The sequence below is a fragment of the Mus pahari genome, chromosome 13 (genome assembly GCF_900095145.1).
Source record: "Mus pahari chromosome 13, PAHARI_EIJ_v1.1, whole genome shotgun sequence".
NCBI classification, from domain to species: domain Eukaryota; kingdom Metazoa; phylum Chordata; class Mammalia; order Rodentia; family Muridae; genus Mus; species Mus pahari.
In genome coordinates, this window is record NC_034602.1 from 80537613 (window position 1) to 80565169 (window position 27557).

The window sequence follows — 27557 nt, forward strand, 5'->3', positions numbered from 1 at the left end:
AAAAAAAAGAAAAGAAAAAGAAATGTAATCAAAAGAATATTTAACTCTTTATACAACATTACATAATTGACCAGTCTGAAAAAAATTCATCCAATGCAGTGAATACTCACCAAGCTTGGCCCACAGAAAAGGGTGTAAGTTTTCTTACAGATCCAAGCAAAGAACTATCACTTAGTTCTAACTTCTAAGGTCAGTGACCAGCAGGGTTGATTGTGAAGGTGGCGGAGGGGGAGTTGATTAACTGATTAACTACCACTGTGGGTGGTAGTTAATATTTACTACTAGTCATTTCTGGGGACACACCCCTTAAAACACCACATGTGCACACTGGTATGCAATCATCACACGGTTTATCAAAGAGGAACTTTCCCTGTTGGCAGAGAAGACTGAACCTAGAGACTCTGGTGAGGCCAATACTCTAGCAATGACCTATATATATACACCCCCAGCCCCACCTCCTTTTTTTTTTTTTTCTTATTTGCATTAGCATCTCCTGGCTGGTATTCCTTCTGCCTCTGCTTCGCAGATAGCTAGAAGTATGCATCTTCTGGAACTACAGGCCTTTACCACTAAGACTAGCTTCCAAAATGGTATATTTGATATGCAAGCTCTTTAAAAAGTAGCTTGCTCAAAATTACACAGCAAGTTAAGGACAATCTAAACTATTAAACAATCTCCCAACTCTCATTTCACACAGCCATTTTCTCCTGGACAGGCCTGGGCATATTCCTAGACAGCAAAATGAAGCTGACAAAACGTACTATCAACTTCCTCCGCGCAAAGACATTATGTTCTGATTCTCCCCTTGCTTATGCTTCCATCACCGCATCATACACACTGGACAGAAATGCTTAGGCCAGGCCCTTTCACTTCCTCATTCTACTGTCAACCGCAAGTGACGAATAAGCCCACGAGGGAGGGGACTTTAGGCAAGGGCCAGGTCTTTACCAACAAGAACTTGGCTTGCAGCTGCGATCGAGTCCAGAGCTCCTGCTCGCCTTGCCAAAACCTTTCCGGCGAGGAGAGCCCAACTCCAGATGAAAGCCACCCTGACAAGCAGCTCAGCCTTGACGCTCATGCCCAGGACTCACCGCCTAGCCCAACCTGCCCCAGCCTGACCCTTTAAAGTCGTCACCTTGAGGAGACAGGCTCTGTCATAGTGCTCGCAGCCCCGCGGCCCCTGCGCCAGGTTGCGGACGCCATCTTCCCGCGCCGTCGCCGACGCCGCCATCGCCTCCTCCTCCTCCTCCTCCACCTCCCCCTCACAATCCACTGAACCTTCCCCCCAGCTTGGAAGCCACGCCTTAAGGAAGCAGAGTCGGTCGGATACCCGCTCCTCCTCCCGGGCAGCCGCCGCCACAGTGGAGAGGACGGCCGATCACGTGATCTGCAGCAGCCGGATTTCCGGTCCCTGGTGGAAGGGGGCGGAAGCCAAGTGAGCCGCTTAGTCCGTCGCCGTCGACGTTAGTCGCTGCCGTCGCTGCTAACGGTAATAACTCTTCGGTTGGCTCTTCTTCCCCCGCCCCGGCATCGCTGCCAGCCCTGATCGCCGGGCGAAGGGGACCGCTGCGACTCCGGGCGGGCGCTGCTTGCCGGCCGCCCTGGGCCGCCGGCGTCGGGGAGGAGCGGCCCCACCTCCACCCCCCCGCGGCTGCTTCCGAGAGGGGGCGGAGCTCGGCGGCTGCGCGCGCAGCTCCGAGAGCCTACGGTTGTCCGGATCTCTCTTTTTTTTTTTTTTTTTTTTTTTTTCCCCCTGCGCCTTCTTTAGAAGAGATTGCGCCGTCACCCACCCAGGACTCGAGAACGCAAAGTGAAAAACAAAGCAGCCACGCCACGCCACTCCCCCGCGGAACTCACAGATGGGGAGGGGGAGAACGCCACGGCATTAGATGAGGTCACAACTTGGAGCGACCCTGGAAGGACAGTCGTGTGTGGTGTCCCTGGGGAAGGGGATGCTCGAGCTGAAAGTTGAATGGCAAACAGTACGCCAGCAGGAGTTAGTGTGCAACAGACCTGTGGGAGAGAAAACTTGGCCCGTGAGAACATGAGAGAAATAAAGAAGCCTGCAGAGTTGGGATCTCAGACCTCAAGGTGCAAAACTTAAATGTCCACTCTTAGAAAATACCAAGACTTAGAGCATTTTATCAGCAAAACTTCAGGTGTTGGGATCCGGGAGAGGGGAGGCGATTGTCCGGGAGGAGATGCCCTTAGCTTAGCCCTAGAGTTACTAACTCGTTTTAATTCTCTTCCAGTTCTGTTAGGAGTTGCTAAAATCATGGTGAAATGTTGCTCGGCCATTGGATGTGCTTCTCGCTGTTTGCCAAATTCCAAGTTAAAAGGACTGACATTTCATGTGTAAGACTTTGCTGTACTCAAGCCAGATACTTTTAACTTTTTACTAAAAAATGATTCTACCAGAGTCTGCGGTTACAAGCTTTTGTTCCCACTCTTTTTAAAATAACCTTGTTAAATTTGAACTGACAGTAGTCCCTTTATAATGTGCAAGTTTCAAGTGCCAAGGAATGAAAGACCAGATAACACCACCACCAAAAATAAAATACCCCCACACACAAATTGTCAGACTCGTCGTTGCTAACGTTTTCATTCTAACTGTATTAAGGTCACTACTGTTTATATGTAGTTTACAGTCTAACTGAGGGCTCTTTGTTCAAATACCCATACCATCTTTTTAGAAATAGATGAGGCAAAGTGGTTCACTGTAAACTACATGTTCAGACCAAGGATTATTTAGCTGCATAAGTTTGAGGATTCTAATTTAGTGTTTAGCCATTCCTGTGACACCCTAGGAAGGGTCTAATAGGATTTAATAAACATACTTAGGATTTTCACAGGTTTTGTGAAGCACTGTTATTACTAGGGAAAGATGTAGTTACTTTACTAGGCAGGGAAATAAAAAGTATCCATGTGCTACCATATCCCAAAACTAGGTTAGAAATGTTGAGAAATCTGATTATTGCCTCCTGTATATGTCAAAATTATTGTAGCTCAGAACCCTAGTCTCTGCAGCTGTTCTCTGCATGCGTTCATAAAGCATTTATTTGTATGAGTTGCTATATAAGTCATTTTCAGGTTTGACAGAAAGGTGAAAGAATAAGAATTCACTGAAGACAAATTCTAGATATCAGCTCAGAAAGGGAAAGGCCAAAGGTATTCTTCAACTTCTGTAAAGAAAGAAAAACCTTTAATTGTAAATCTTGCTACGTGCTAAATGTCCACTGGAACATTCATACGATACTATAAAATTTTAAATAAAGGCCATATGTCTGAAGAATGACTGAAAAATCTGGATATTAAACTGAGCCTAAGACAACAGAATGTCTTAGCCGGTAAAGGCAGTTGTCACAAAACCTAATGACCTAAGTTCGATAACTGGGAACCATATGATATAATCTATACTACGATGCTGTAGAATGCTTTTGTGCATGTCCACACACACATACACACACAGATACATAAACATGTAGGGTTTTTTATCTCTTATATAAGCAGGAATCATGATTTCTGAAATATTTCAGTTTGAATATATCAATAGTATTTAAAATATATACAAGCTATATATATATATATATATGTGTGTGTGTGTGTGTGTGTGTGTATATGTATAGTTTTAAAATATATTTTTACTGTTTTGTAGATTCCCCACAGATGAAAACATCAAAAGAAAGTGGGTATTAGCCATGAAAAGACTAGATGTGAATACTGCAAGCATTTGGGAGCCTAAAAAAGGAGATGTTCTGTGTTCAAGGCACTTCAAGAAGACAGACTTTGACAGAAGCACTCCAAACACTAAGCTGAAAGCAGGAGCCATCCCTTCTGTCTTTGAATCTCCATATCACTTACAGGTTTGTTAAGAGCTGTGAGCACTCATTCCTGGTGACAATTCTGAGCCCCTTCAGCACCCATGCGTTCGTTCAAATGTGCTGCTTGCTTCATTTGAAGTGCGTTCTGTGAGTTTTCATAAATTGTAGCTTTAGCTATCATGATGCATAGCAGGAGAATTTGGCCAGTAGCCTCTCATAAATATACATTACCAGGGTTCGGGTAAGTAGACTGACGTAGAAAAATTGTTTTAACTCAGCTGATGTCTAAAAAACAGATTGAACTGCAGTTAGCAGATTGGTAGTTGTTAAGAACTCAAGAGCTCAAGCCGGGCAGTGGTGGCGCACACCTTTAATCCCAGCACTTGGGAGGCAGAGGCAGGCAGATTTCTGAGTTCAAGGCCAGCCTGGTCTATAAAGTAAGTTCTAGGACAGCCAGGGCTACACAGAGAAACCCTGTCTCAAAACAAAACAAACTCGAGCAAACTGTGAACAGGACCAAAATATGGTTCCAAGTAAAGCCGAAAAAATAAAAACCAAAAAAAAAGGATAAGAACAGAAAGAGAATGAGAGAGAGATGAGGTTAGAAAAGGAACCGGAAGGGCTGAGTGGCACCCAGCTGGCTTCTGCTCTATCAGTGACGATGCAGGGAACTGGCTGCTTCGCACTTGATGGCTGTCATGGCGTATGATATCTGAGAGCACATTTTCGTCAGGAACTGTGGAGTGTGATTAATCACGTCCTCTCCTGCCATCTTTTTCTCAGCTGGTAGGGAGTGGCCGTCTGATTTTCACTCCTCTCCTCCTTCTTAAGGAAGTTTATAGACGAGCCCTAGGGATGGATGCTCTGTTAAAGTAAACGGAATGGAAGCTGCTGGCTGGTGCAGCAGTCCCCATGGCCAGGAGCGTGGTGCTTCACAGAGTTAGGAAGGAATGGAATTGTAAGAACAGATGCAGTATCTGAATGGTTTTTATTAACTGTCCCTAACAGGAGAAAAGAGAAAAACTTCATTGTAGAAAAAACTTCATTCTCAAAACCCTTCCTGTCACCCACCATGGCCACCAGCTTGTTGGTGCCTCCTGCATTGAAGAATTCCAACCCCAGTTCATTTTTGTAAGTAAAAGAATTTACTGAGCTAAATGCTGAGTTCATTATTTTAAGGTAAATATGGCCTCTCCACTAGGATTAAATGCTTAAGAATCACAATGGAAAAAAAAAAAAAAATGTAGGCTCCTTGATGGGAGGTTCTTTAATATATAATTATGTTTCCAAATAAGTGTGCTTCCCATGACACTGTCATTTGAATGCATGCAAGAGCAGTATAGGAGTAGGTAATCATTTGGTTACATACTTAATTTGAAGAATGCTTTTGCAAGAATTACTCCACCCATAAAATAATTCCCTTTACGTATTATATTTTCTACATGGAAATATGTAACTAAAAATTGGCTGTATCTTTAGGTTTTCTTGAAAAACAGTCACATATACAGAGTATTGAAGCTTGTATTTTCTTTTTTTTTTTTTTTTTTTTTTTGGTTTTTCAAGACGGGGTTTCTCTGTATAGCCCTGGCTGTCCTGGAACTCACTTTGTAGACCAGACTGGCCTCGAAAAAGCTTGTATTTTCCTATTTATAAATTGCTTATTCATATAATGCCAGGCATTGAAAGGAAACTGTTTTCCTGCGGCTTTGGAATAATTGTTAAAGTCAAGGGCTATTAGTTACTCTTTTAGTTTTTCAAGGTGTTTTGACTATTATAGAGTCCTTACATTTCTATATGAATTTAAAATCACTTCATAAAATTCTACCAAACACCATGCTGAATTTTCACCAGTTTGCTGTTGCCTCTGTAGACCCTTGAGAACTACTGAGATTTCAAGGATGACACGAAGCCTTTGAACTTGAACTTGAGTGTTTCCATGTGTTTCAGTTCTCAGCATTGCTTCATAGCACTCAGCACTCAGGCAGTGCTTGGTCGGGTTTGTCCCCCTGAATTTTACCTGTGCTGACTGTTATAAATGCTCTTACTTCATCTGCTCCTAGAAGATGGAAATGTCACTCGTTTTCTGCTGATCTTATATCTGACCAACATGATGAACTCAAATATTAATTATGGCGGCTTTAATTTTCAAGGCCAACAGATTTTCCACATAGAACATCGTGTTCTTAGTGCTTAAGGACAGTTCTAATTCTTCCTTCCTACTGTAAAGGTTTTCCATGGTTTCCTTGCTTTACTGAACTGCCTTGACCCTCAGGAGCAGGATGGAGAAAAGGACTGAGCGCCGATAGCTGGGCCTTGTTCTATCCACCAGTGCCATGTTTCTTGTATGAGTTAATATGTCCATGACTTCTCAACTCCTCAGCTAAGCTTTCATTCCAGGAATGGCCCTTGCTTTATAACGCATCCTCCTTTTTATGTATTTTTGCAAATTTTTGTTTAATCTTTCTTTGGATGCTTGAGGGTTATATTTCCCCTATAGGGCACCCCCACCCCTTCTTTAATATTTCATTTGTCTGGCATCAACATCAGAATAATACTAATACTAACTTTTAAAAAAAAAAAAGTAAGAAAGTATTGCTGACATTTCCAGTTTTCTGGGAAATGGTTTTTGTAGAATGATAAATTTCTTTTATAAATATTTGATAGACTTTAGTGAAGTTCTGTGGTTTGTTGTTTGTTGAAGGAAAAAATAGTAGCTTCCATCTTCCAAGGAGTTTGTCCATTTCTTCACAGTTAGAACATTTATGCTACAGAGTTCCAGGACAGCTAGGGCTACACAGAGAAACCCTGTCTCAAAAAACCAAAAAAAAAAAAAAAAAAGACCATTTATTAGCAGAAGGCATTTAACACCATCTCCTCATCGATCCTTTTGCAGACTCCTCGCTTCTCCTTTGTTTCTGGTTATAGCATGCAGCTTTTATTCGTTTTCTTTTATGCTTCCCTAAGTTGTGCTCATGTGTTATAATTTTTCTACTTATTTCAGTAAAATATTCTTTTCTAGTTAAGGTGAGAGCTGATGCCATTGTTAAGACTTGTATCTTTCTAGGCTAGGCATTCAATGGTATTAATTCCTCCTTAAGTATTCCATTCCACAATAAGTTGTATTTTCTTTGTCTTTCATATTTTGTTTCCATTCAGTTTGGTTTTCAACCCATGGGTTATTTAGAAGTTTATTATTCAGGGTAGGGGAGATGGCCCAGTGGTTATAAGTGTGGTCATCCCATCTTCACAAGGCAGACACAGGATCCCCAGAGCAATGGCTAGCAGCATTAGCCATGTCAGTCAGCATGCTCTGGATTTGATGGAGAGACCTTACCTCAGTAAGTAAAGAGACCAGCAATAGAGGATGCTGCAGGGCGTCAGTCTCAGGCCTCCGCATGCACACACACATTGCACACACACATAAAATTAGAAAAACGAAACGGCCTCCTTGGTTTCCCACATGTTTTGTATAATCTCCTTGCTCTTAAATACCACACTCTGCATTGCTTTCACATCCTTGCAGTGGGGTCTACAAGCTCTTCCAAGGCCATAAACTCGAGTGGTCCCAGCTCTCCCTGTGTCTCTTCCCATCTGTCTGTGAAGCTTTCTCTCATGTGTAGTACCCATTATCCTCAAACATGTTTTAGGTCTTTGGACCACACAGTGGTTCATGAGGTATCAATCCAGTCTTTTACTTCACCTTGTCTAGAAGCAAAAGTCCTTTTCAGTAATTTTAATATTGAATGTCTTTATAAAAATAGTTTATAGGATCTTTCTTTTTTTTTTTTTTTTTTGGTTTTTCGAAACAGGGTTTCTCTGTATAGCTCTGGCTGTCCTGGAACTCACTTGGTAGACCAGGCTGGCCTCGAACTCAGAAATCCGCCTGCCTCTGCCTCCCGAGTGCTGGGATTAAAGGCCTGCGCCACCAGGCCCGGCTTATAGGATCTTTCTAGGTCAGTATTTTCCCTGTTTTCATATGAACATTTAAAAAGTACATTGTCAGCATACTACTTAAGCATAGCCAAAATAAATGTTGACAGATTCAAATAAACTTTTTTAAATTCCAAGACTGGAGTTCTCTCTAAGTCCCCTGCAGTCAGCCTGCGCATGTGCTTTCGTGCACCTCTCCTGGTACCTCTAACAAAGTAAAAGATTCCTCAGAATGAAGTCAAAACTTTCTTGGAGCCGGGGATGTAACTCAATTCGTAGAGTCCTTTCCAAACATTCTTGACATGAGACCCTGTGTCGGGAGAAAAAAAGTAAAATGTATTTGATAGATAAAAACTTTTTATCAGTGCCATACTTAAGGAGTGAAAGCCGTATGGGTTTTGCAAGTGCAGTGCTCATAGCAGGCAGGAACCGCCAAATGAGAAGTGTTCCCCATGAACAGAGCTCCATGCTCCTCACACATGCTGAACCTCGGGCACCGTAATACCCCTTCCACTCGCTATCTCATCCTGTGCTTGTTAACCCTCTAATGATCCCCTCTAAGAATTGTAAATGAAGAAATAGCTGAAACTTCATGCTGAGCTTCTGTCTAACCACTTGTCATATTCAAAACCTGGTGTTTCTACTTCAGGAACATAGCTACAGTGTTATGGACAGCCCAAAGAAGCTTAAGCATAAGCTAGACCATGTGATCATCGAGCTGGAGAATACCAAGGAAAGCCTACGGAATGTTTTGGACCGAGAAAAACACTTTCAAAAGTCACTGAAGAAGACAATCATGGAACTAAAGGATGAAAGTCTGATCAGCCAGGAAACAGCCAATAGGCTGGGTGCTTTCTGTTGGGAGTGCTGTCATGAAAGCCCAGCATGAGGCTGTAGTTTATGATGTCATTTCTTATGTGCTCCATCTGCAGTTGACATGACAATTTCTCTTAGAAGATTCTCCCACACCTCCACTCAAGTCGGTCAGCACCAACATCATTATGGAAGCCTAAAGCTTGTTAAGGATATGCAGAAAGCTGGTGTGGTCATGCTCTTGTGTGACTTGTGACAATTATGTTTTTACAGACATAAACCAATGCTGGGTCACTACTGTAAGGTGGTTAAATCTCACAAAAGTAAGGAAATAATATCAAGTTGGCCACATTAAGTTCTGGCAACTAGAAAGAACAACATATGTTTACTTGTATATGCTTTATAGTAAGTTGTGATTCTAATTGTAAATATTTTACTATAAAGCAGAATTTGTTTACAATACATATTCATCTAGCACCCACCCCAAGGTGCTTTTGTTATTAATCATGCTACAGAGTATTATTTTTAATAAGACTCTCAGTAGCACTGATCCTGAGAATAACGCATGGAAAAGACTGCCTTTTAAGTTAAGAGACAATTAAAGGAGACTGCTGAAAGGGTGCCAGTTGTCAGGTACAGCGCACCATTCCTCCACACCAGGACCAGTCTGATGGAAACCAGAAAGAATAGCAGTAAGCGCCAAAGTGGAAACATGTAAAACATAAGGAAACTTATATAAAGCGTAAGAAAACTGTAAAACATAAGGAAAAGTTTTTCAAATATACAGGCCTTGTCATGGAAATAGAAGCAGAGAATTGTCCCATGGCAGTAATTAACTACCTAGAGAAATGGACATTCAAAAGAGCTGCTTTGAAACTTCTTACCAAATAGACAAAAGAAAAGTCTTAACTATTTACTGATTGAGCCAAATGTGAAAATTAACTGAAGTTAAAGAGTCATAAATACTGTCTTAAAAAGTATTGCCCAAAGTCCCACCCCATGCCAAGCACAGGTCTGTGAATGAACTTTATTCAGAGACCTGTGCATAGTCACCAGAATATGGGTAGCGATTGTTTCATTGTTTTATTAAATCACTTTCATGTTTTGTAACTTTGTTTCATATTAGTATCATACAGATATGGTCAGTTGAAGATTTTTGTGTTGAGGATATTTAATTTTCATGTGGGACTGTAAATCTTTCCTCTAAAAGAGACTTTTCCCCACATTTGAAAGGTAAGTATTGTTCTAAGAGGGGAATGACTGAGATCCGTTCATTCCCTCACGTGTTTTGTTTTTAACTGCCTGCATGTCATTTCTTTTCCCTGTATAATGTCTAAGTCACCATGGGTACTCTAACAGGAAGTGTGGGTAGATTCTAAGCCCCCAGCCACTCTGTGAACATGGACATTGAAGTTGGTGACAGAGTGACTGGAAGGGAAGGCTGCAGCAGTCTGCAGACTTAGCCTCCCCTGGCCTGCAAGACTTTCCAAAGGCAGGGTCCAGGTCCTCCCCGGTTACAGTTACCCGGCCACTCCGCTGCCTCTGTCTTGCTCAGCTCAAGTCTTTGTCCTCTTTCACTAGGTCTAGTGTCACTCAGAAGTTGGTAACTGGGAGAACTATCAGTAAGAACCCATTTGCTCTTTAGTTACCAGTAGACATCAGACTTAGGAGAGGATCCCTGCCACCCACATGCCTAAACACAGTCCCTACCTCAGTCCTCTGCTCAGAGATGGCAGCCTAGGTCTTCCAGGGAAGGGCTGCTGCATAGGAAGTAAAGCTACGCTAGGTGGTGATGGTGAATGGCCTTTGATCCCAGCACTCCAGGGCTTAGAGGCACAGGCAGGTGGCTCTCTGTGAGACAGCCAGGGCTACACAGAGAAATCCTGTCCTGAAAAATCAAAGATGATGACAACGACGATGACAATGATGATGATGCAAAGCTAAGTCATGACCTATCTAGAAATCCCCAGGCAACCAAAGCTGACCCAAGAGCTCTAGTTTCTAAACCTAGACTGGTCTCTAGACCCTGAAACACCCTTGAGTTCCAAAGAAGGTACGAAGGACTTCTCCAGATCAAGTTTAAACTTCTGAAAATAAGCTTTGTTGCTAAAGGTAGCTATAATTATACAAGTCTTTAATTTGAGAAAAGATGAAAATATTAAATACAGTTTTAGATTTTAAAAGTAAAATTCTTAAAAATAATTGAAAAATGAAAGCTATTTATTTGAAAAATAAAAATTTTGTCTAATAATGTGTTGTGGGGTTTTTTTTTTTAATACCTTGATTCAACAAAATGGCCTGGGAAAAATAAAAAGGCCTAATATCAGCCTGGCTTTTAGCTGTGAACTGGTTGCTTTCTGGTATCAAAACTGGCAGCTCTTCATATCCCCGATATTTGGGAAGGAACAGTATTACTAGATGTGGAAGACACCGCCTTTGAATCAAGAATAGCAGAGCGTGCAAATGTAACAGTTTGTCTTTTACTTCAGGGAGCTGTCCTGGCATGCCCCGGATCACAGTGTCTCATGAGTGTAACACAGTTCTGCCTCGCCCTTTATAGCACTTCTACTTCATGGGTGCATTGAAGAGAGCTTACTTGATGCTTTGTTAGAAAACATGTATGTGTTTGTGGCAGAGGGAATGCACATGAGCGCAGGTGTCTGTAGAATCCAGAATCAGCCTGGAGAATTGAAGTTACAGGCAGTGATGAGCTGCCTGATTCAGATGTTACAAGAGTGGTATGTGTTCTTATCCCCTGAGCCATATCTCAGCCTTCTTTTAAGGCAAGGCTCACTATGTGGCCCATGCTGGCCTAGAACATGTGACCTTCCTGCCTCAGCCTTCTGAGTACTAAGATTACAGGCATGCACTAGCGTATGAAGTTTATATTTCTTGTTTATCTCATTGGATTCACTTCATCCATATTCTCAATTATATAATTTTCTTTAGAATTCACAGGGTAGATCTTTTAATTGTAACAAGCAACAGTATCAATAGCCTCGGGGTAAGACTGTATATATTATTTATTCTTCATTCCATATGAACATTTCTGATCCTTAATGGGGATGGGGAAACATGCGCCACCAAATAGTTGCATAGCACATATAGCTAGCTGTGTTACTACCTCTAGAGTATTCAGTCCTCCAGCTCCTCACAGGGCTCGTGCTTGATTCCATTTGTCTTAATATATTACCTGCAAGACCGATCACACCTTTTCAGGGGTCCAAGTGAGGGATTAAATAGAGATGTGATCAGGGACAGTGATTTACAATGAATACCTCCTCCCACCAACCTGAATTTCTCTTGAGCATCTACAAAGCAGACAATACAAGAGAAAGCTGTGCAAAGCCCAAAACATACAATGCACTTTCCACGTAATGTTTTTCTCTTTTAAATTCCATCTCAGAAATACTGGAAAGGGGGTCAGAACCAGAGGGAAAAAACTGCAAGAGGAGGAAACATATGCAGGGGCTGATGGCAGTATTGAGGGCTGATAGCAGTCTTGAGAAACAAAATCAGGGAGATTGTACCTTAAAAACATCTTCCCCCTCTTGTGGCAACTGAAAGTGGGCAAAGAATATGGTCCCACTTAAAGAAGATTTTACTTGTTTTTGTGGAGAACCTTTCCTCCATCCTTCCACCCCAACTCTTACATGCCCTTTAATTCATCTCGGATATAAGTGTTACACTCATCCAATCTCATAAAAATGTAAATAAGCTCAAAATGTGGCTTGCAAACTGGTTTTCAAGTGAACTCGCACCAGAATGTAGATCAACGATGTCACAAAGCACAGTTTGATTCAGTCACTGATGGATTTGCTCGTGAATGAAGCAGTATTATGAATTGACATTCTGGAAGAAGTGCCCTATCTCACTCTTACTCTTAACTCACAGTTACAGCTCATAGTCTGGCTCCTTGGAGCACTCAAGAGTATTGAGTCACTTGCTAAACAGTCTTTGACCAACCAGACCTGTGGTTTATGGTCAGTTGACAGCAGAGGAGTTCCCGACAGATGTGTCAGAGAACTCCCACAGATCCTTGTGGCCAACCATATGCATTTGGAAGGTGACATCACATCTGACTCAGCAGATTAAGGCCTGTGCTTCATAAGACAGGGTACTTTTATTAAATAAAGAATGAGGTATATAGGCTATACACGATGCCAACCACAGAAATCCATAATGACTACCTTGCAGAGACAGGCATAGAAGTAAAGTATACTCAACACGCAATTCAATAAAATGAAGCCTACTTGGGATTATTTCAATAGTAGATGTTTTAATGCTGTGAAGTACTGCTGGGCTACACAGCGGGAATGATACAGTATAAGGCTTTCCCCAGAATGCAGTTAGCTACCTATACTGGCTAGTTTTGTGTGTCAACTTGACACAGGCTGGAGTTATCACAGAAAAAGGAACTTCAGTTTGGGAAGTGCTTCCATGATATTCAGCTGTGGGACATTTTCTCAATTAGTGATCAAGAGGGAAGGGCCCAGCCCATTGTGAGTGGTGCCATCCCTGAGCTGGTAGTCTTGGGTTCTATAAGAGAGCAAGCTGAGCAAGCCAAGGGAAGCAAGCCAGTAAGTAACATCCCTCCATGGCCTCTGCATCAGCTCCTGCTTCCTGACCTACTTGAGTTCCAGTCCTGACTTCCTTTGGTGATGAACAGCAATGTGGAAATGTAAGCTGAATAAACCCTTTCCTCCCCAACTTGTTTCTTGGTCATGATGTTTGTGCAGGAATAGAAACCCTGACTAAGACACTATCAGATCTTGAACTCTCCAGTCCAGAACCATGAACTCAGTAAAACCTCTTTTTTTAGCCCTGTCTGTCCTGGAACTCACTTTGTAGACCAGGTTGGCCTTGAACTCAGAAATCCACCTGCCTCTGCCTCCCAAGTGCTGGGATTAAAGGCGTGCACCACCACAAAAACCTCTTTTCTTTATGAAATTATCCAGTTCCATGCATTCTGTTATAGTAACAGAAAACAGACTGAGAAAAACATTCTACACACTAAAATCTAAATCATTTCATCTGTGGAAAAAAAATGGGGGTTACTTATCGTCATTTCCTTTACCATGACCTCAGGGTGTAGCAACCAAGTCCTGAATTACTATTTCCAGAGACACCTGAAAATTTCAAGGGGCTTTCCCAAAGCTGTACTGGCTTAACTATTGAGATTTTTCAACAACCAATGTCTGTGTAGGCGTGGCCATAAGGTTTTACTTAGTGTGTCTGTAACTAGTCACCTAAGAGAACCCAACCCTATGGAGAACATTCACACACAGCTTTCAGCCTGCTCAATGTCGCAGATGATCCAGAACACGACCATAAAGTCTCAGTCATTGACAAGTGTTGCCTGCTCTTGCTTCATAGAACCGATCACCATTTCTGAAAATCCTTATGTTTCTGCCCTTCCTGCAATTTTCATCAGACACCCATGTTCAAGAGGATATGCTTGTTTGAGGGAGATTTCAGTCATAATGACAGCTAACAGTTACAAGGTGCCAGTCTCTAATTCAGCACATCTACTCACTCACCTCACAATAACCCTGTAAGATGGGGCCTGCCATCACTCACTCAGATTCTATGGCCGAGAAAACTGAACAGGAAAAAAATAGTAACCTGCCCCAGGTCTCACAGCTGGCAGAACAAAACCAGTAAAGAAAAATCTCATTCTTGTCAGCTCTGATCTACAATGCTAGACCCAGAGGTTTGAGAGGTTGAGTTGTTGAATGAATGTTCAAAGTATCCTACAGGCCAAACTTCAGCCATTCTATTCCTGTGAGAAGGAATGTGTTGTCATTCTGATGTGACCAAGAGGAAAGCCCACAGTTACTCATTACCACAATCTGGATCTGTCTGAGCACCGGGTGACTCAGGCTGGGCGAGCAAGCATGCTTGATTCTCCTATGCGGGTGTCTGTCTCGTGCCTTAGTGTCTCTGAGCTCTCAGAAGGGATGCGGGGGATGATAAAATGGCCACGATCTAGAAATACCGAAATACAAGCTTTTCTGCCTTTCAACAGTCGAGTCTCATGCTCGGTGACTCGCTACTGCAGACTTCCATGGTGATGTTTCTCAATCCGTTGAAGTAAAACACACACAGCACAGTGAGGATAGCTTCAAATATGGCAGGATGTACATGATCAAGCATCAGGATCTAGCATCCCTCCACTTGTTAACCAAGCAGCCTCTCCTTTCCATGTCTCCTGATAACTTTCAAGTCCAAGGGCAAAATGCATGCCTCCTTTCCAGTCACTCACACAATACCAAGACTTTGTTTTGTGGTACTAAGGATTGAGCCCATAGTTTTATACATGTTAGTCAAGCACTCTGCCACTGAGCTACACCCCAAATTTTGTGTGTGTGTGTGTGTGTGTGTGTGTGTTTTCATTTTGAGACAGAATCTCGACTAAGTTGCCCAGGCTAGCCTTAAGCTCACCCTGTGGCCTACACGGGGCCTGAACTTGAGATCCTCGTGTCTCTGCCTCCCGAGTAGCTGGTGTTACATGCTCCTTCCAACAGGTCCAACATTAGAACAAGATTTTTTCTGGCCCTGGTGGACTTGGTTTGAGTCCAGCACCTGTTCCTAAATCAATTCCTCTGGCTATTAAAATGCTGTGCTATGACTGGTGAGCACAGGATACTCCAGAATTGTAGAGTCAGAAGAAGAGAGAAACGATGCTTTCATAGACAGAGCCAGGCGCAGGGCTGGGCAAACACAGACAACAGCAGTAAAGATGATCTCAGGGTGTGAGGTCATGTGGCTATGACGTCTGTCATATTGATTGGCGGTATCGGTTGGGTTGATGTGTGGTGGGAAAGGCAATGTACTCTCTCCCTCCTGCGCCCTCCACTTCTGTCCCTCCCAAAACTCTGAAGAAATGTGGTATTCCCCAGTAAAGGACCACCCTTGCATCAAGGGCATAGAACAAGCTCTGCTGCCCTGCTAAAATTTCCAAACTCTCTCACAATACACATTTACCACATGAGAGTTACGGGCAGACAAACAAGGCAAGAGAAAGAAGCCGGTAGCCTTGTGGGTCAACGAAGCAGCCCCAAATGTGGGCTCATCTGTCCCCTGGTCCTTTCTCTCTCCTAGCAGGAGCAAAGCTGTCCTGGATCCAACTGGGCAACAATCTGCATCCTCATTAGGGTTCAGACTTCGCTTCTCTGGTGCTGCAGTTTCCACACACTTGCCCGTAGGTATTCCTCTGGAGACTTTAATAATGGCCCCCAAAGTAATACTCTCAGCGTTTACTCTCTTAAGTACTATTGTTTTCTGCAGAAAAGGGCATTTTTGTTTTTCTTACTATTGTTTTAAGACAAGGTTTTACACTGCAGCTCACTCCAGTCTTGAATTCACTAAGTAGCCTAAGCTGACTTTGAACTCATGGCAATTTGTCTACCTCAACCTCTTGAGTGCTGGACTTAGAGGTTTAAGCTGCCAAGTCTGGCCAAGGTATTTTTATCTTCCAAGTTTTTACTTATGAACACAACATTATCATGACGTTGATTAACTCAGCTATATTTTCATCACCTTACCCCTCAGACCAAAAAAACATAGTATACTACTTCTTGGTATTTCAGACCCAACTTATAATTTTTGAGGAAATCCTATTAGTTTGGCCTCCAACACAAGCCTTGAATCTCCCACACCTCCTCTGCTACCACCCCAGTTGGAGTGAGCACTGTTTCCACTCAAGACGATTGTAGTCATTTGCTATAACCAGACCATCCTGCCTCCAACCATCTGTTCTCCAGTCAATAGCCAGAGACATCTTTTTAACACACAAATAGGATCATGTTCTGTCTCTCTGTGAAACCCTCCAGTCAATCTCGTTTTACCCAATAGAGCGAGCCAGGTTCCCAGTCCTCCCTTAACCCTCCCTGATGATTGTATCCTGCCCAGCTACAGTAGCATCCATGCTGGCAGATATTATATGCAACCCTATTCCTGCTCCAGGGACATTGCACTGGCTATACCATCTGTCCAAATATCCACATGCATGATATCATCAAAATTCCAACCTCCCCATATTCCTTATGTTGAACATTTTCATTTTTCAGTAGCACATATTATAGAATATTCTAACACATTATAGCACACCAAATACTTTATTCCTGTGTTATTTTACTACACTGGGATGTAAACTTTGGGGAAGGTATTTTTGTCTGTGTTCTGATCCTCTAGAATATTGTCTGGCATATCCTGGGCATGCAACATGGTAACTTTTATTTCAGCTACTCAAGAGGCAGGATATGGCTTCAGCCCGCAAGTTCAAGACCAGCCTGACCAAGGTAGTGAGACCCTATTGCTCCAAAAATTGTTCTAGAACTTTGTCAAGGAATAAAATCAAGCCTGAGGAATTTACCACTTCCTCATTTGTGTCTATTGGTCTCATTTGTGTCTATTGGACTTCTTGATCCTCAGGTGACATCGATCTAGAATGACTCTTTAAAGCCTAAGACTATGATTAATTCTGTTCTTCCTAAACTGCTGATGAAATCACTGGTCAAAGCAGTCTTTTGAGTGATGGGATGTTTTGGCAAATACAACCTCGTAAGAGAAAACATTCTGAATTGAAGTTGTGATAATTTAATGAAGAAAGAAAGAAAGAAAGAAAGAAAGAAAGAAAGAAAGAAAGAAAGAAAGAAAGAAAGAAAAGAAAGGAAGAAGAAAAGAAAGAAAGAAAAGAAAAGAAGGAAGAAGAAAAGAAAGAAAAGAAAAGAAGAGAAAGAAAGAAAGAAAGAAAGAAAGAAAGAAAGAAAGAAAGAAAGAAAGAAAGAAAGAAAAAGAAAAACACGCCCTTCATAATCATGATGGTTTGAGCTTTGTGTCAACACCTCTATTCAATGTTCTCTGGGGGAGGTACTTACTATAGTTCAGATTTCGAATGTCCCTAAATGCCCACGTGTTTAAAAGCCTTGGTCTCCAGTCTGGAGCACCACCAGATAAAGACTAGTGAATGGAAGTTAGGTCATTAGGGATGGCACCCTTAAAGGGACTACTGGGACCCTGGGACCCTTAGCCCTCCCCCTCAGCTTCCCAGTCACTGTAAGATGAGCAGCCTGTGCCCCTACAATAATGTTTTCACTACAGTCCAAAAGCAGCAGAAATAGCTGACCAAGGACAAGAACTTTTAAACTATGAGCCAAAATAAATCTTTCTACCTTATAAAATGATTTTCAAGTATCTCATCACGGTAACAGAACGCCAAATAATACAAATGCCACCTCAAAGATCATGCCACCTCAAAGATCATGCCTCCAAACTAATTAAAAAAAAAAAAAAAACATTGGGGGGGGGGGAGACAGCATCTGACTCACTATGCTGCCTAGGCTAGTCTAGAACTCATAGGTCAAGCCTTCCTTCCACATCACCCTCTGAAATACCTGCAATAATAGACAAGTGTCACCATGCTGGCTAGAACAGATAATCAAATGACAAGTGAGAAACGAAAATGATATTAAAAAGTTTTGGGTTTTTGGTTTTTGGGGGTTTTTTTGTTTTCTAACAAGAACCAGCCTCTAAATACTTGTGATCACTTCCTGTTACTCCCACAACTGAAAGAATCCTCTCAGGAGACTAGCCAAGCACAGATGTGTCAGGCTGTGGTGGTTTGAATAAGAACGGTCTCCATATGCTCATAAATGTGAATAGTCACCAGGGAGTAGCACTATTTAAAAGGATTAAAGGGATTAGGAGGCGTGGCCTTGCTGGAGGCAGTGTGTCACTGGGGCCGGGCTTTGAGGTTTCAGAAGCCCATGTGGAGCCCAGACATCTCTGCCTACAGATCAGTATGTGGTTCTCAGGTACTGCCCCAGAGTCTGCCTGCACATTGACATGCTTCCTGCCACGATGACGATGGAATAACCCTCTAATACTGTAAGCCAGCCCCCATCTAATGCTTTCTCTGTAAGAGTTGCCTTAGTCTTGGTGTCTCTTCACAGCAGTATAACAGTGACCAAGATGCATGTTCATCTTACAAGCAAGTTGGTGACTTAGAAGAAAGTCTAGAAAATAGACTTAGTAAGTTATGCTCCAAGTTTCTTCATTTTTGTGTAAACAATGACCATAGTGGCCACAAGGAAAGACACCTTTCTAATCATGGCCCTTCCCTCATGGGCAGACACAGGGCAGAGAAGAACCACAGACTTGGGTCAGAACCTAACAGCAGCTTCTTCAAACACCTGGATCAGGAGACCTCCTCTTCCCTCATGACTTGCTCCAGGAAGTCAAGCTATGTGTTGAGGAGCTAAGGTAGTTCTTTTCTACAGGGGTTCGAATGAGAATGGCTCTAATAGGCTCATGCATTTGAATGTGTGATCTGAAGTTGGTGGAACAATTTGGGAAGAATTAGGAGGCATAGGGGTAGATTTTGAAGTTTCAAAAACCCATACCACTTCACATTCTCTCTGTCTCAGGCCTGTGGATAAGATATAAGCTCTCAGATACTGCCCCAGCACCATGCCTGCCTGTCTGCTACCGTGATTCCCCACCATAGTGGTCATGGCCCACTATCTGAAACTGTCAGCCCAAATAAACTCTTCCTTTTATAAAACTGGTTCTCGACCCCATGGGTTGTGACCCCTTTAAGGGATAAAAGACCCTTTCATGTGGGTCGCACATCAGATATCCTGCATATCAGATATTTACATTAGGATTCACAATAGTGGCAAAATTAGTTATGAAGTAGCAATGCAATAATGTTATGGTTGGGGAGGGGAGTTACCACAACATGGGAGCTGTATTAAAGGGTCGCAGCATTAGAAGGGTGAGAACACTGTTCTATAAGTTGCCTTGGTCAGGTCATAGTGCTTTATCATAACAGTAGAAAAGAAACCAAAGTACATTCCCTTGTAGCTGGAGAGCTGTGATTATAAGTAAAGAGAAGGCCGTGAGGTGGGGAGTGTTTGGAACTGACAGGACAGCGGAGGTGAGGTGGCTTCCTTCAGTCCAGAGGGAAGGAGAGGTGCATGATGCTTGCTGGCATTACCCAAAGCTTCAGGTTGACGAAGAAGACTGGTATTTCCTTGAGAGCTTCTTACTCTCCCACCACAGGTCCAGTGGTTGTGGTCCACTATGCAAATGCAAATTGCCTGACTCAGGCTGCTGCCAACTCACTCTCCTTTAAAGCAGCCTGGAGCCCAGAGCAGTGAGTGCTCAGGGCAGAAGCCATGGCTCCAGGTTTCCATGTCTCCTGGTTACTGGTCAGCTGGTTGGTGGTAACTATGGCAGAAGGTAAGAGTCTGCATTTTTACCTACTGTGTGTGGGTTACAAAGATGGCTTCCATGGATACAGACTTCCATACGTTGGAAATGTTTCATTCACCATCAGCCTGTGTGAATGAAATGAATGGCTGGTTTTACTCACCTGAAGACCTGGATCCCAGTCTTAGCATTACCTCTGTGATTTTAGGTTATACTTGAGCATTATATATGATTATACATTGTTGTGGGGCTGGAGAGGACAATTGAGCTATATGCAAAAGCCTCACATTAAAAGCACTGGATCAACGCTACTGTTGTTACTACGGTTATCAGTTATCGACCTAACAGTGTTAATGTGGGATTAAGCACTGCCGGCTTCCTTAGTCCCCAGCAACCAGCTGCTCATGCTGAGTCTTTGTTTATTGCTTTAATGAATCATACCTGATGAGCTGTGTCTTGGCTCTACTAAGGTGAGCAGATTTCCTGAGGCTGACTAATTTCTCCCTTGCTCCTATTCTCACCCCCCCACAACCCCCCACTCCTCCCCTTTGCCCTCCACTGAACCTGCAGATGCTCTGAGTATTGACCTTGGATTTCAAGTTCCTACCCAAGGGAAGATATGGAAGATAGGAGAAAAGGAATAGGAAGGAGAACCTGGGGGCCCTGCATCTAGTATTTGTTTCCGTAATTGACTTTAAATGCAGAACTAGGAGCTGTTCAGGGAGGAGGGATCCAGCATCAGCATCAGACAGAGCCTCTCTTACATTCCCTGACCTAGGGAAGCTTTTCAAGGGGTTCAGTGAGACTCCATTCATCCTCCAACATTTTCTCTGCAGTCATCACACAATGTCTAAGACAGACTGGAGAAAGAGAGAGGCATTAGAACTCGTTGTTAGATATCCAGAGATCTCCTAACTCAACCTCTGCACAGACTACAGCTATCACAGGGCAGCAGTTCTCCAATTCCCAAGATGAGGTTATGGACATCTGCTGAAAAGAGGCCACCTTCTTTCCAGTTTGTGGGGCGCATGTAGTCACAGGGCAAATGTTGACGTCTCTTGTTTTGTTCTCTCGAGGCTTTGAAAATAGCTAAATAGGTTATAACGAGATTAGAGATTTCAATTATTTAAATCTAAAACTATCCTTTGAGGGCTGGACACAGTGGTGTGTGCCTCTGATCCTGACACTCAGAGGCAGAAGCTGAAAGATATCTGTGAGTTCAAGGCCAGCCTAGTCTATGTAGCAAGTGTCAGAATGGACAGCCAGGGTTACACAGTGAGACAATGTCCCCAGACAAACAAATAAAAATGTCGTTCGAAAGGTGAGATTTGGTCTCTGAGCTTGGCAGCACAGGTTCTAGGTCATCATTCATTTCTACTTGTCCTGGGACTGACTGCCCTTCAGAAAGAATCACACGTGTCCCTGTGTCCTTCTCCCTCCAAGACAGCAGCTGCTCCTTTCCTGCCTCACATCTGCTCTCTGCAATTCTGCTTCGAGTAACAGCATTAAAATGCTACTGTAACATCACACGTACAATTCTTTCTAGAGACACGATATTGTAAAATAGATTGGTTTTTCTCTGACATCTTTGGATTGTGACAGCAGTCTGTACCTCACCTCCAGTGTGTGTTCCATGCCTGTCCGGCAGATCTGTCTGTCTGTAGTCTCTTTCCAATCCTCAAGAGACAGGCACTGTGTCTTTGTCATCACAGCGTTTAATTCAGCATGTGATATGGGATGTGCACACTGTTGACCCAACGTAGAGCCTCCTGAAGGGGGGTGGGGCGCTAGAGCACATTTTCTGGGCTCTAAATTCTTTATCTTTCAAGTGATGAATTTGACAAAAATAGCCAATCGTTTTTGGTATCCACAAAATGAATTAAGTTACAGTTATTATGAGTCAGTTAACCACGGCATTGGTATTTCTTTGTGGTTAAAGTCTGAATGGGCATGGGAAATCTAAGACTCCAGGTACTCTGTGAAGAAGAATGGCGTGGGTAGACCCAGGTTTGCTGCAGCTCTCTACAAAATCACTACAGCTCTCTACAAAACAGCTCTTGACTGCCCAGATAAACCACAGAGCACAGGTAATTATAAAAGGATCTTCTCATCATTACCTCTTTTTTTAAAAAAATCGAGCTAGTTTGGGGGTATGCTACAAATTTCACGTCTAGACTATAATAAGCCCATTTAAGATTGATATCCAAACTTCAAGCAATATTTTGGCTTGTATTATACAATACTATAATTTTAAATATAAATTATTATTTAAAACACTCTAAGGCTGGAATTAAATTCTCCCTGAGTACCACAAAAACATGGAGAAGAACAGCCAGTGTCTGCCTAGTCATTCAGAGATATACCAAGTCTTCAAGGGTAAGACTGCTGTCCAGGGAGTGTTCCAGGTGCTGAAGACCACAGCGGTGACCAACAGAATCAATGACCCCTTCACAGAGTCCCTAGATTTATAGAAATGATGTACTTTAGTCCTACCCTTACCTTGATGCACACAGATCATATATAAAATATAAACAGATAAACCTAAGAAGTGAAGCTTGTGCTGCTAAAAACCCTTCTCTAACATTCTGTAACATTCACAACCTTAACAATTAACAGTAACGATTGCTAACTTACTAAAAGTGTACTACGCAAAGGGAAACTTCCAGAACCATTAATACCTTATCTTGGATAATTTCATAAGCCCATTGGATAGACCATACTATTCTTATATCTTTCAAATAAGGAAAAATAAAACCCTCAGGGGTGAGGTGATCTGTCCATAGTGACAGTATTAGAAGCAGGGACCCTGCCTCTGGAATATCACGCTGCCCTGCCTCTCCAGCTGTTTCTTAATCAACACTCAAATGTGTGACCTACTTTGGTCCTATTACATTTTCAGGATGCTTAGCTTTGATGTACAGTACCCTTGCAGTGTGTCATTGTGTGACGTATGGGAAATACATGTTCATCTTCACACTGTCCTTAATAGGTAGGAACATAGAAACTTTTGCTATTATAGAAATGAAGCTTTCTCTCCATCAGTTTAAGTCTTCCACAGGCGCTGGGGTAGGGCCAGTCTGTAAGATGGTCTGATGGGCATTTCAGGAGTGCTAACAGCATGGCTCATAAGTTCGAAGCTGGTGGGCCAAGGCTGCTGTGGAAGTTTTGCAAGTGCCCATCACCCAGCCTCCAGGCAGGGACGATTTCCCTAAGGAGGTCTGACTTGGGCACTACATGAGAGATCCAGGACAAGAGGACCTCTAGGCACCGGGAACCAAATTTTAAGCCCAAAAATATTAAGGGCTTTTGTCAAAGCAGCATTTTGGAGTAGAGGGGACATCACTGTTTAACTGTTTGGGTATAAAGTTTACAGCCCTCTTTAACAAAAGAAGAACCTAAGATGTTATTAGCAGATTGCCCGAGTTTTCACTCTGAAATGCGACATTAGGTAACCTTAGAGAGGTAGAATTCTTCCAATAAATCAAGATGGAAAATTTCAAGGCAGTTTGAGGAGAAAACAAAGATAACGATGTCAGGAAGTGAGCAGAATGAAGTTAAACGAAGAGATAGGTAGGTGGGGTCAGCTGAGTGAGGGGAAGAAGCCAGATAGCATCAACTCATGTAGATGGTCTTGACCTTGTCACTTGACTACCAAACCAAGCCCTAGGGCTCCCACACTTTATTTTTACTTTATATGTAGGGGTGTTTTGCCTGCACACCACCTGCATGCCTGGTGCCCAGGGGGACTAGAAGAGGGTGTTAGATCCCCTGGAACCGGATTGATAGTTGTGTATACTGGGAATCACACCTGAGTCCTCCGGCTGAGTAGCCAGTGCTCTTAACCACTGAGCCAGCGCTCCAGCTCCAGTTCTTACATTTGAGAACACTTGTGTTTCTAAGCAGTAACCCACTATAATCATCATGTGATTATCTTGCTGGGAAAATATCAAGACATGTTTATATGGTCTCCTCGACTGTCCTGGGTGGGTGATAGAGGCAAGCCGTTTGTGGACTCCCAGAAGAGGGCATGAAGCTAAACACCTCAGCCTGGTAGAAAAGTCTTCCGCATGCTCTAGCACCAACCACTATGGGATTTAGAGGTCAGCTTCATGCACCAAGAAAGAAGATGAGCCTATGCGGCAGGTGGTGGTCAGGATGTTTATAAATCGGGACAGTTCACTGGATGGCAGAGCTCAAGGCCTTGCCGAGCCTGACCTGATAGCCAGTGATCAGGATGAGACCTCCCAGCAAGGCTAATTTCTGTGCTAGCAGCTAGATTCTGGGTGTGTAACGTTTCCATGTTACAAAAGTTAGGAATTTATCAGAAAGAATGAACACCGTGAGATTTAGTCATTTTCTATAATTTGATGTTTCTCGGCCTAATTTCAGTCATATCGTTTCAATATTCAGTAGTCTGGATAGGTGTGGGGAAAATTACCAACCTTATGAAATGATTATCTTACAAGTATGACATTGTGTACAGCTACATACAGGTCTAACCACACCTATCCTTCTACCGCCTCTTACCATCTCCCACTATCAACTACCAACCCCTCCCAGGTGCTCCCACAAATCTCCACTCCACTTTCACATCTGTTTTGGTTTTGCTTTTGCTTGTTTTGTCGGATTTAACCAAGTAGACGTGGGTGTGAAGGTCTCCACTAGAACATAGGTTGGTGGCTCCATCACTGAAGACAGTGGCTTCCTCTCCAGCGGTCACTGACCAGGGCAATCTGACAAATTATCCTAGCTGAATCAGAGAGTACTGGGTTCCGTGAGAGATCCTGCCTCATAAAGTAGATCAAGTTATAGAGATGCCCAGCATCAATCTCTGGTCTCCACACATGTGTATACATAGTCATGCACACACAGGCACACATGTTATGTGAACATACATACACATACCACCTGGAGGAGGGGGAAGAGGGCTGCTTACCGTACTATTACATGGAAGCTGACCTCTCCATCAAAATTCAACTGGCCAAGAAGTCACACAGCCACAGTTCTACACCTCCTACTAACATCTCTCATTGTGTCTTCATAGTAATTCTCAAGTGGGAATTTAATTCCTCCGTGACTAGCTGGTGACTGTGTTGAGTGTCTAGCAACAGCCCAATCAGCCACAGCCAGGGGTTCGAAGCTGACCTTTCTAAGAGTTGTGGGTTTAAAAAGGAACTAAAGTCTCTGCCGGCTAGATAATTATATCCAGGGTAGCCAAGAAATTCAAATCAACTGTCCTGGAAGAGGGAGAGGGGTTTTTGACTGCTTGCTTGCTTGCTTTGGTTTGGTTTTGGATTGGTTTTCATTTGGGTTTTGGTTTTCAGTTCACCAGAATGTTCAGCTTCCTGGAGGATGTTCATGTTTCCAGCATTCACATCTGTTCAGTCTTCTCATTTCTAGACTGATATGTTCTAGGCCAAAGAACTCTGCATAGCAGAATTTACTTTTGCAAGACCAACTCAACTGAGTGGTTCAGGCATGGGAACTACACTTGGCTACATCCAGATTTCTTCTCAAAACCAAGATGTGTTCACTGGTCTTCAGCATTATTTTCTTTATTTTTTTATTTTCTTAATAGTAAATAAATTCTGTTTTATTTCAGTGAGTCTATCTTAGTCAGGGTTTCTATTCCTGCATAGTCATCATGACCAAGAAGCAGTTGTGGAGGAAAGGGTTTATTCGGCTTACATTTCCACATTGCTGTTCATCACCAAGGAAGTCAGGACTGGAACTCAAGCAGGCCAGGAAGCAGGAGCTGATGCAGAGGCCATGGAGGGATGTTCTTTACTGGCTTGCTTTCCCCTGGCTTGCTCAACCTGCTCTCTTATAGAACCCAAGACTACCAGCCCAGAGATGGCACCACCCACAAGGGGCCCTCCCCCCTTGATCACTAATTAAGAAAATGCCTTGCAGCTGGATCTCATGGAGGCATTTCCTCACCTGAAGCTCCTTTCTTAGTGATAACTCCAAGTTGACACAAAACCAGTCAGTACAGAGTCTTAAATCACATAGGAAACAAAACAAAACAACAACTGCAACAACCCCCGCCCCCTGACAAAGAAAAACCGAAAAACCCCTAAGTCTTAAAGGTACAGCTTCATCACATTTTATACTGGTATACATATGTGTATGTATGTTACATATATCCAAATCTACTTAATGAGAACGGAGATCAAAGTGTAGAACATTGCTAAAGAGTGTTCGGTTAATTCCTCCATGAAATCACATTTGTGGTGACCCTCATTCTGATTTCTTAACCTTAGCTCCACTTTTCTTGTTCATGAACTTTGTATAAATGGTTCTTACACTGTATACCTTTTTGTGCCTAATTTCCGTTGTTTATTATAGCTTGGATTCATCTGAGTTTCTAGATATTGGCTGGTTTTGCTTTTCATTCCAGGGGACTGTTTCATTGTATGAATTACATGGTTTAGCTATTCTCCTATTGATGGGCATTTGGATTGTTTAGGCTACTGGGACCTATTTAGGCTACTAGTGTCTTTGATAAATACGTATTTATTTCTTTTGGATCAGTTCCCCAGACAGAAATGTGGATCATTAGCTGTGCCCATGCGTCATCTCCTTGAGCCACTGCAGTTCAGTCATGCTTTAAAATGTCTCTGTTTGATTCTTCTCTCTCCAGGCCTCACCCTGAGGGATCTGTCTTTTGCTCCTGCTGCTAGGCCCATTTCCTGACCTACATTTTCATTTCCACAGGACAAGATGTAGTCACCCCTCCTGGCGGCTCACAAAATAACGCAAAGTCTACAGACTGCCAGATCTTCACACTCACTCCTCCGCCCACCACACGGAATCTGGTCACGAGGGCCCAGCCCGTCCCAAGGACACCCACCTTTTCTTTTCCGCCAAGGGGGCCCGGCTTCAATCCGAGGTTCCCTTTCTTCCTTCCAAACAACCGTCGCTTCCAGTTCTGGCCTTTCTACCCGCCGCGAGGTAGACTGATCGCTTGGAGGTTCTTCCCTAGAAGACGGCACCAGAGAGGAAGCTCCTCTGAGGAGAGCAGGGAGAAATGAGAAGCCCGAATGTGCTGAAGCCACAGAATCAACGCCTCTGGAAAGGGTGACAAAACTGTTTGTTTCTCTCTCCAATCTAAAATCCCTGCATTGGAAGATTAAGTACCCTCAATGACAGGGACGAGATTTTTTTTTTTTTTTTTTTTTTTTTTTTTTTTTTTTTTTTGGTCAACAACGAGGAGTTTGGATTACACATTTTTGCTTACAAAATCTGGCCGTAGCGGCATCAGTCTCATTCCACAGGATATTAGTGCAAATAAAGTCTTTAAGTGGGCTGTTCTAATCATTTGTATCCGTACTTAGAGACCAGCAGTATTAATTAACCTCCACTTCCAAGTTAGAGTGAAGGACATTTTAACGAGACCATTATGAGCCAAATGCAACCATTAACGACATTCTTCTTGTACTCAATGGGAATCTTACAGAGCAGGTGGATCTACAAAGAGCTTTAAAAGAAACTATAAAGATTAAAGCAAAAGCCATCTAGAGAAACTGGTTCTAGGAAATACTCTAGTTATACGTGGAATTATCCAACTCAAAATATTTTACCTGTCATATCCTAACTTACTTTTAATATTACTATTTGCTCATATTAATTAGACAAATGCGTCACTGTTTCTCCTGTGGTTCTCACATAGACACATACTTTTCTCTTCAAACCTTCCACATGGTTCCAATCAAAAACTGGGTTTTAAAATTACCTGGATGTTAGTTGTCTGCAGCTCAAGAGTGAGGGCCTTGT

General features: G+C 42.8%; 3 protein-coding genes across 4 annotated transcripts in view; 2 read left to right on the top strand and 1 right to left on the bottom strand.

The window, feature by feature from the left end:
• The window catches only part of Rchy1 (ring finger and CHY zinc finger domain containing 1), a 15121-nt gene extending 13483 nt beyond the window's left edge, over positions 1–1638 (bottom strand). The window contains exon 1 of the mRNA XM_021210627.2: positions 1136–1638. Coding sequence (XP_021066286.1) covers positions 1136–1231 — 96 coding nt within the window. The 5' untranslated portion in view covers positions 1232–1638. The remainder of the gene's footprint in view (positions 1–1135) is intronic.
• On the top strand, positions 1407–10720 carry Thap6 (THAP domain containing 6). Of its 2 annotated transcripts, XM_029545253.1 has the most exons (6): positions 1407–1489; positions 1769–2091; positions 2253–2355; positions 3656–3863; positions 4830–4952; positions 8401–10720. In XM_029545253.1, exons 3-6 carry the CDS (start codon positions 2276–2278, stop codon positions 8638–8640), a joined length of 651 nt encoding a protein of 216 aa, XP_029401113.1. In that variant the 5' UTR covers positions 1407–1489; positions 1769–2091; positions 2253–2275; the 3' UTR covers positions 8641–10720. The 2 variants fall into 2 exon arrangements, with proteins under 2 accessions (XP_029401113.1, XP_029401112.1); XM_029545252.1 differs by lacking the exon at positions 2253–2355.
• Positions 10721–19731: 9011 nt separating this feature from the next.
• Odaph (odontogenesis associated phosphoprotein) lies at positions 19732–27187 on the top strand. The gene is made up of 2 exons (XM_021211334.1): positions 19732–19811; positions 26499–27187. Exons 1-2 carry the CDS (start codon positions 19748–19750, stop codon positions 26813–26815), a joined length of 381 nt encoding a protein of 126 aa, XP_021066993.1. The 5' UTR covers positions 19732–19747; the 3' UTR covers positions 26816–27187.
• The last annotated feature ends 370 nt before the right edge of the window (positions 27188–27557 follow it).

Excerpts from the sequence above, each read along its gene's own strand:
- Thap6 (XM_029545252.1), top strand. The coding sequence starts at position 1,973 with ATGGCAAACAGTACGCCAGCAGGAGTTAGTGTGCAACAGACCTGTGGG. Across the intron at positions 2,092-3,655 it reads TTGGGATCTCAGACCTCAAG|ATTCCCCACAGATGAAAACA; the intron begins GTGCAAAACTTA and ends ACTGTTTTGTAG. Across the intron at positions 3,864-4,829 it reads AATCTCCATATCACTTACAG|GAGAAAAGAGAAAAACTTCA; the intron begins GTTTGTTAAGAG and ends TGTCCCTAACAG.
- Odaph (XM_021211334.1), top strand. The coding sequence starts at position 19,748 with ATGGCTCCAGGTTTCCATGTCTCCTGGTTACTGGTCAGCTGGTTGGTG. Across the intron at positions 19,812-26,498 it reads GGTGGTAACTATGGCAGAAG|GACAAGATGTAGTCACCCCT; the intron begins GTAAGAGTCTGC and ends TCATTTCCACAG.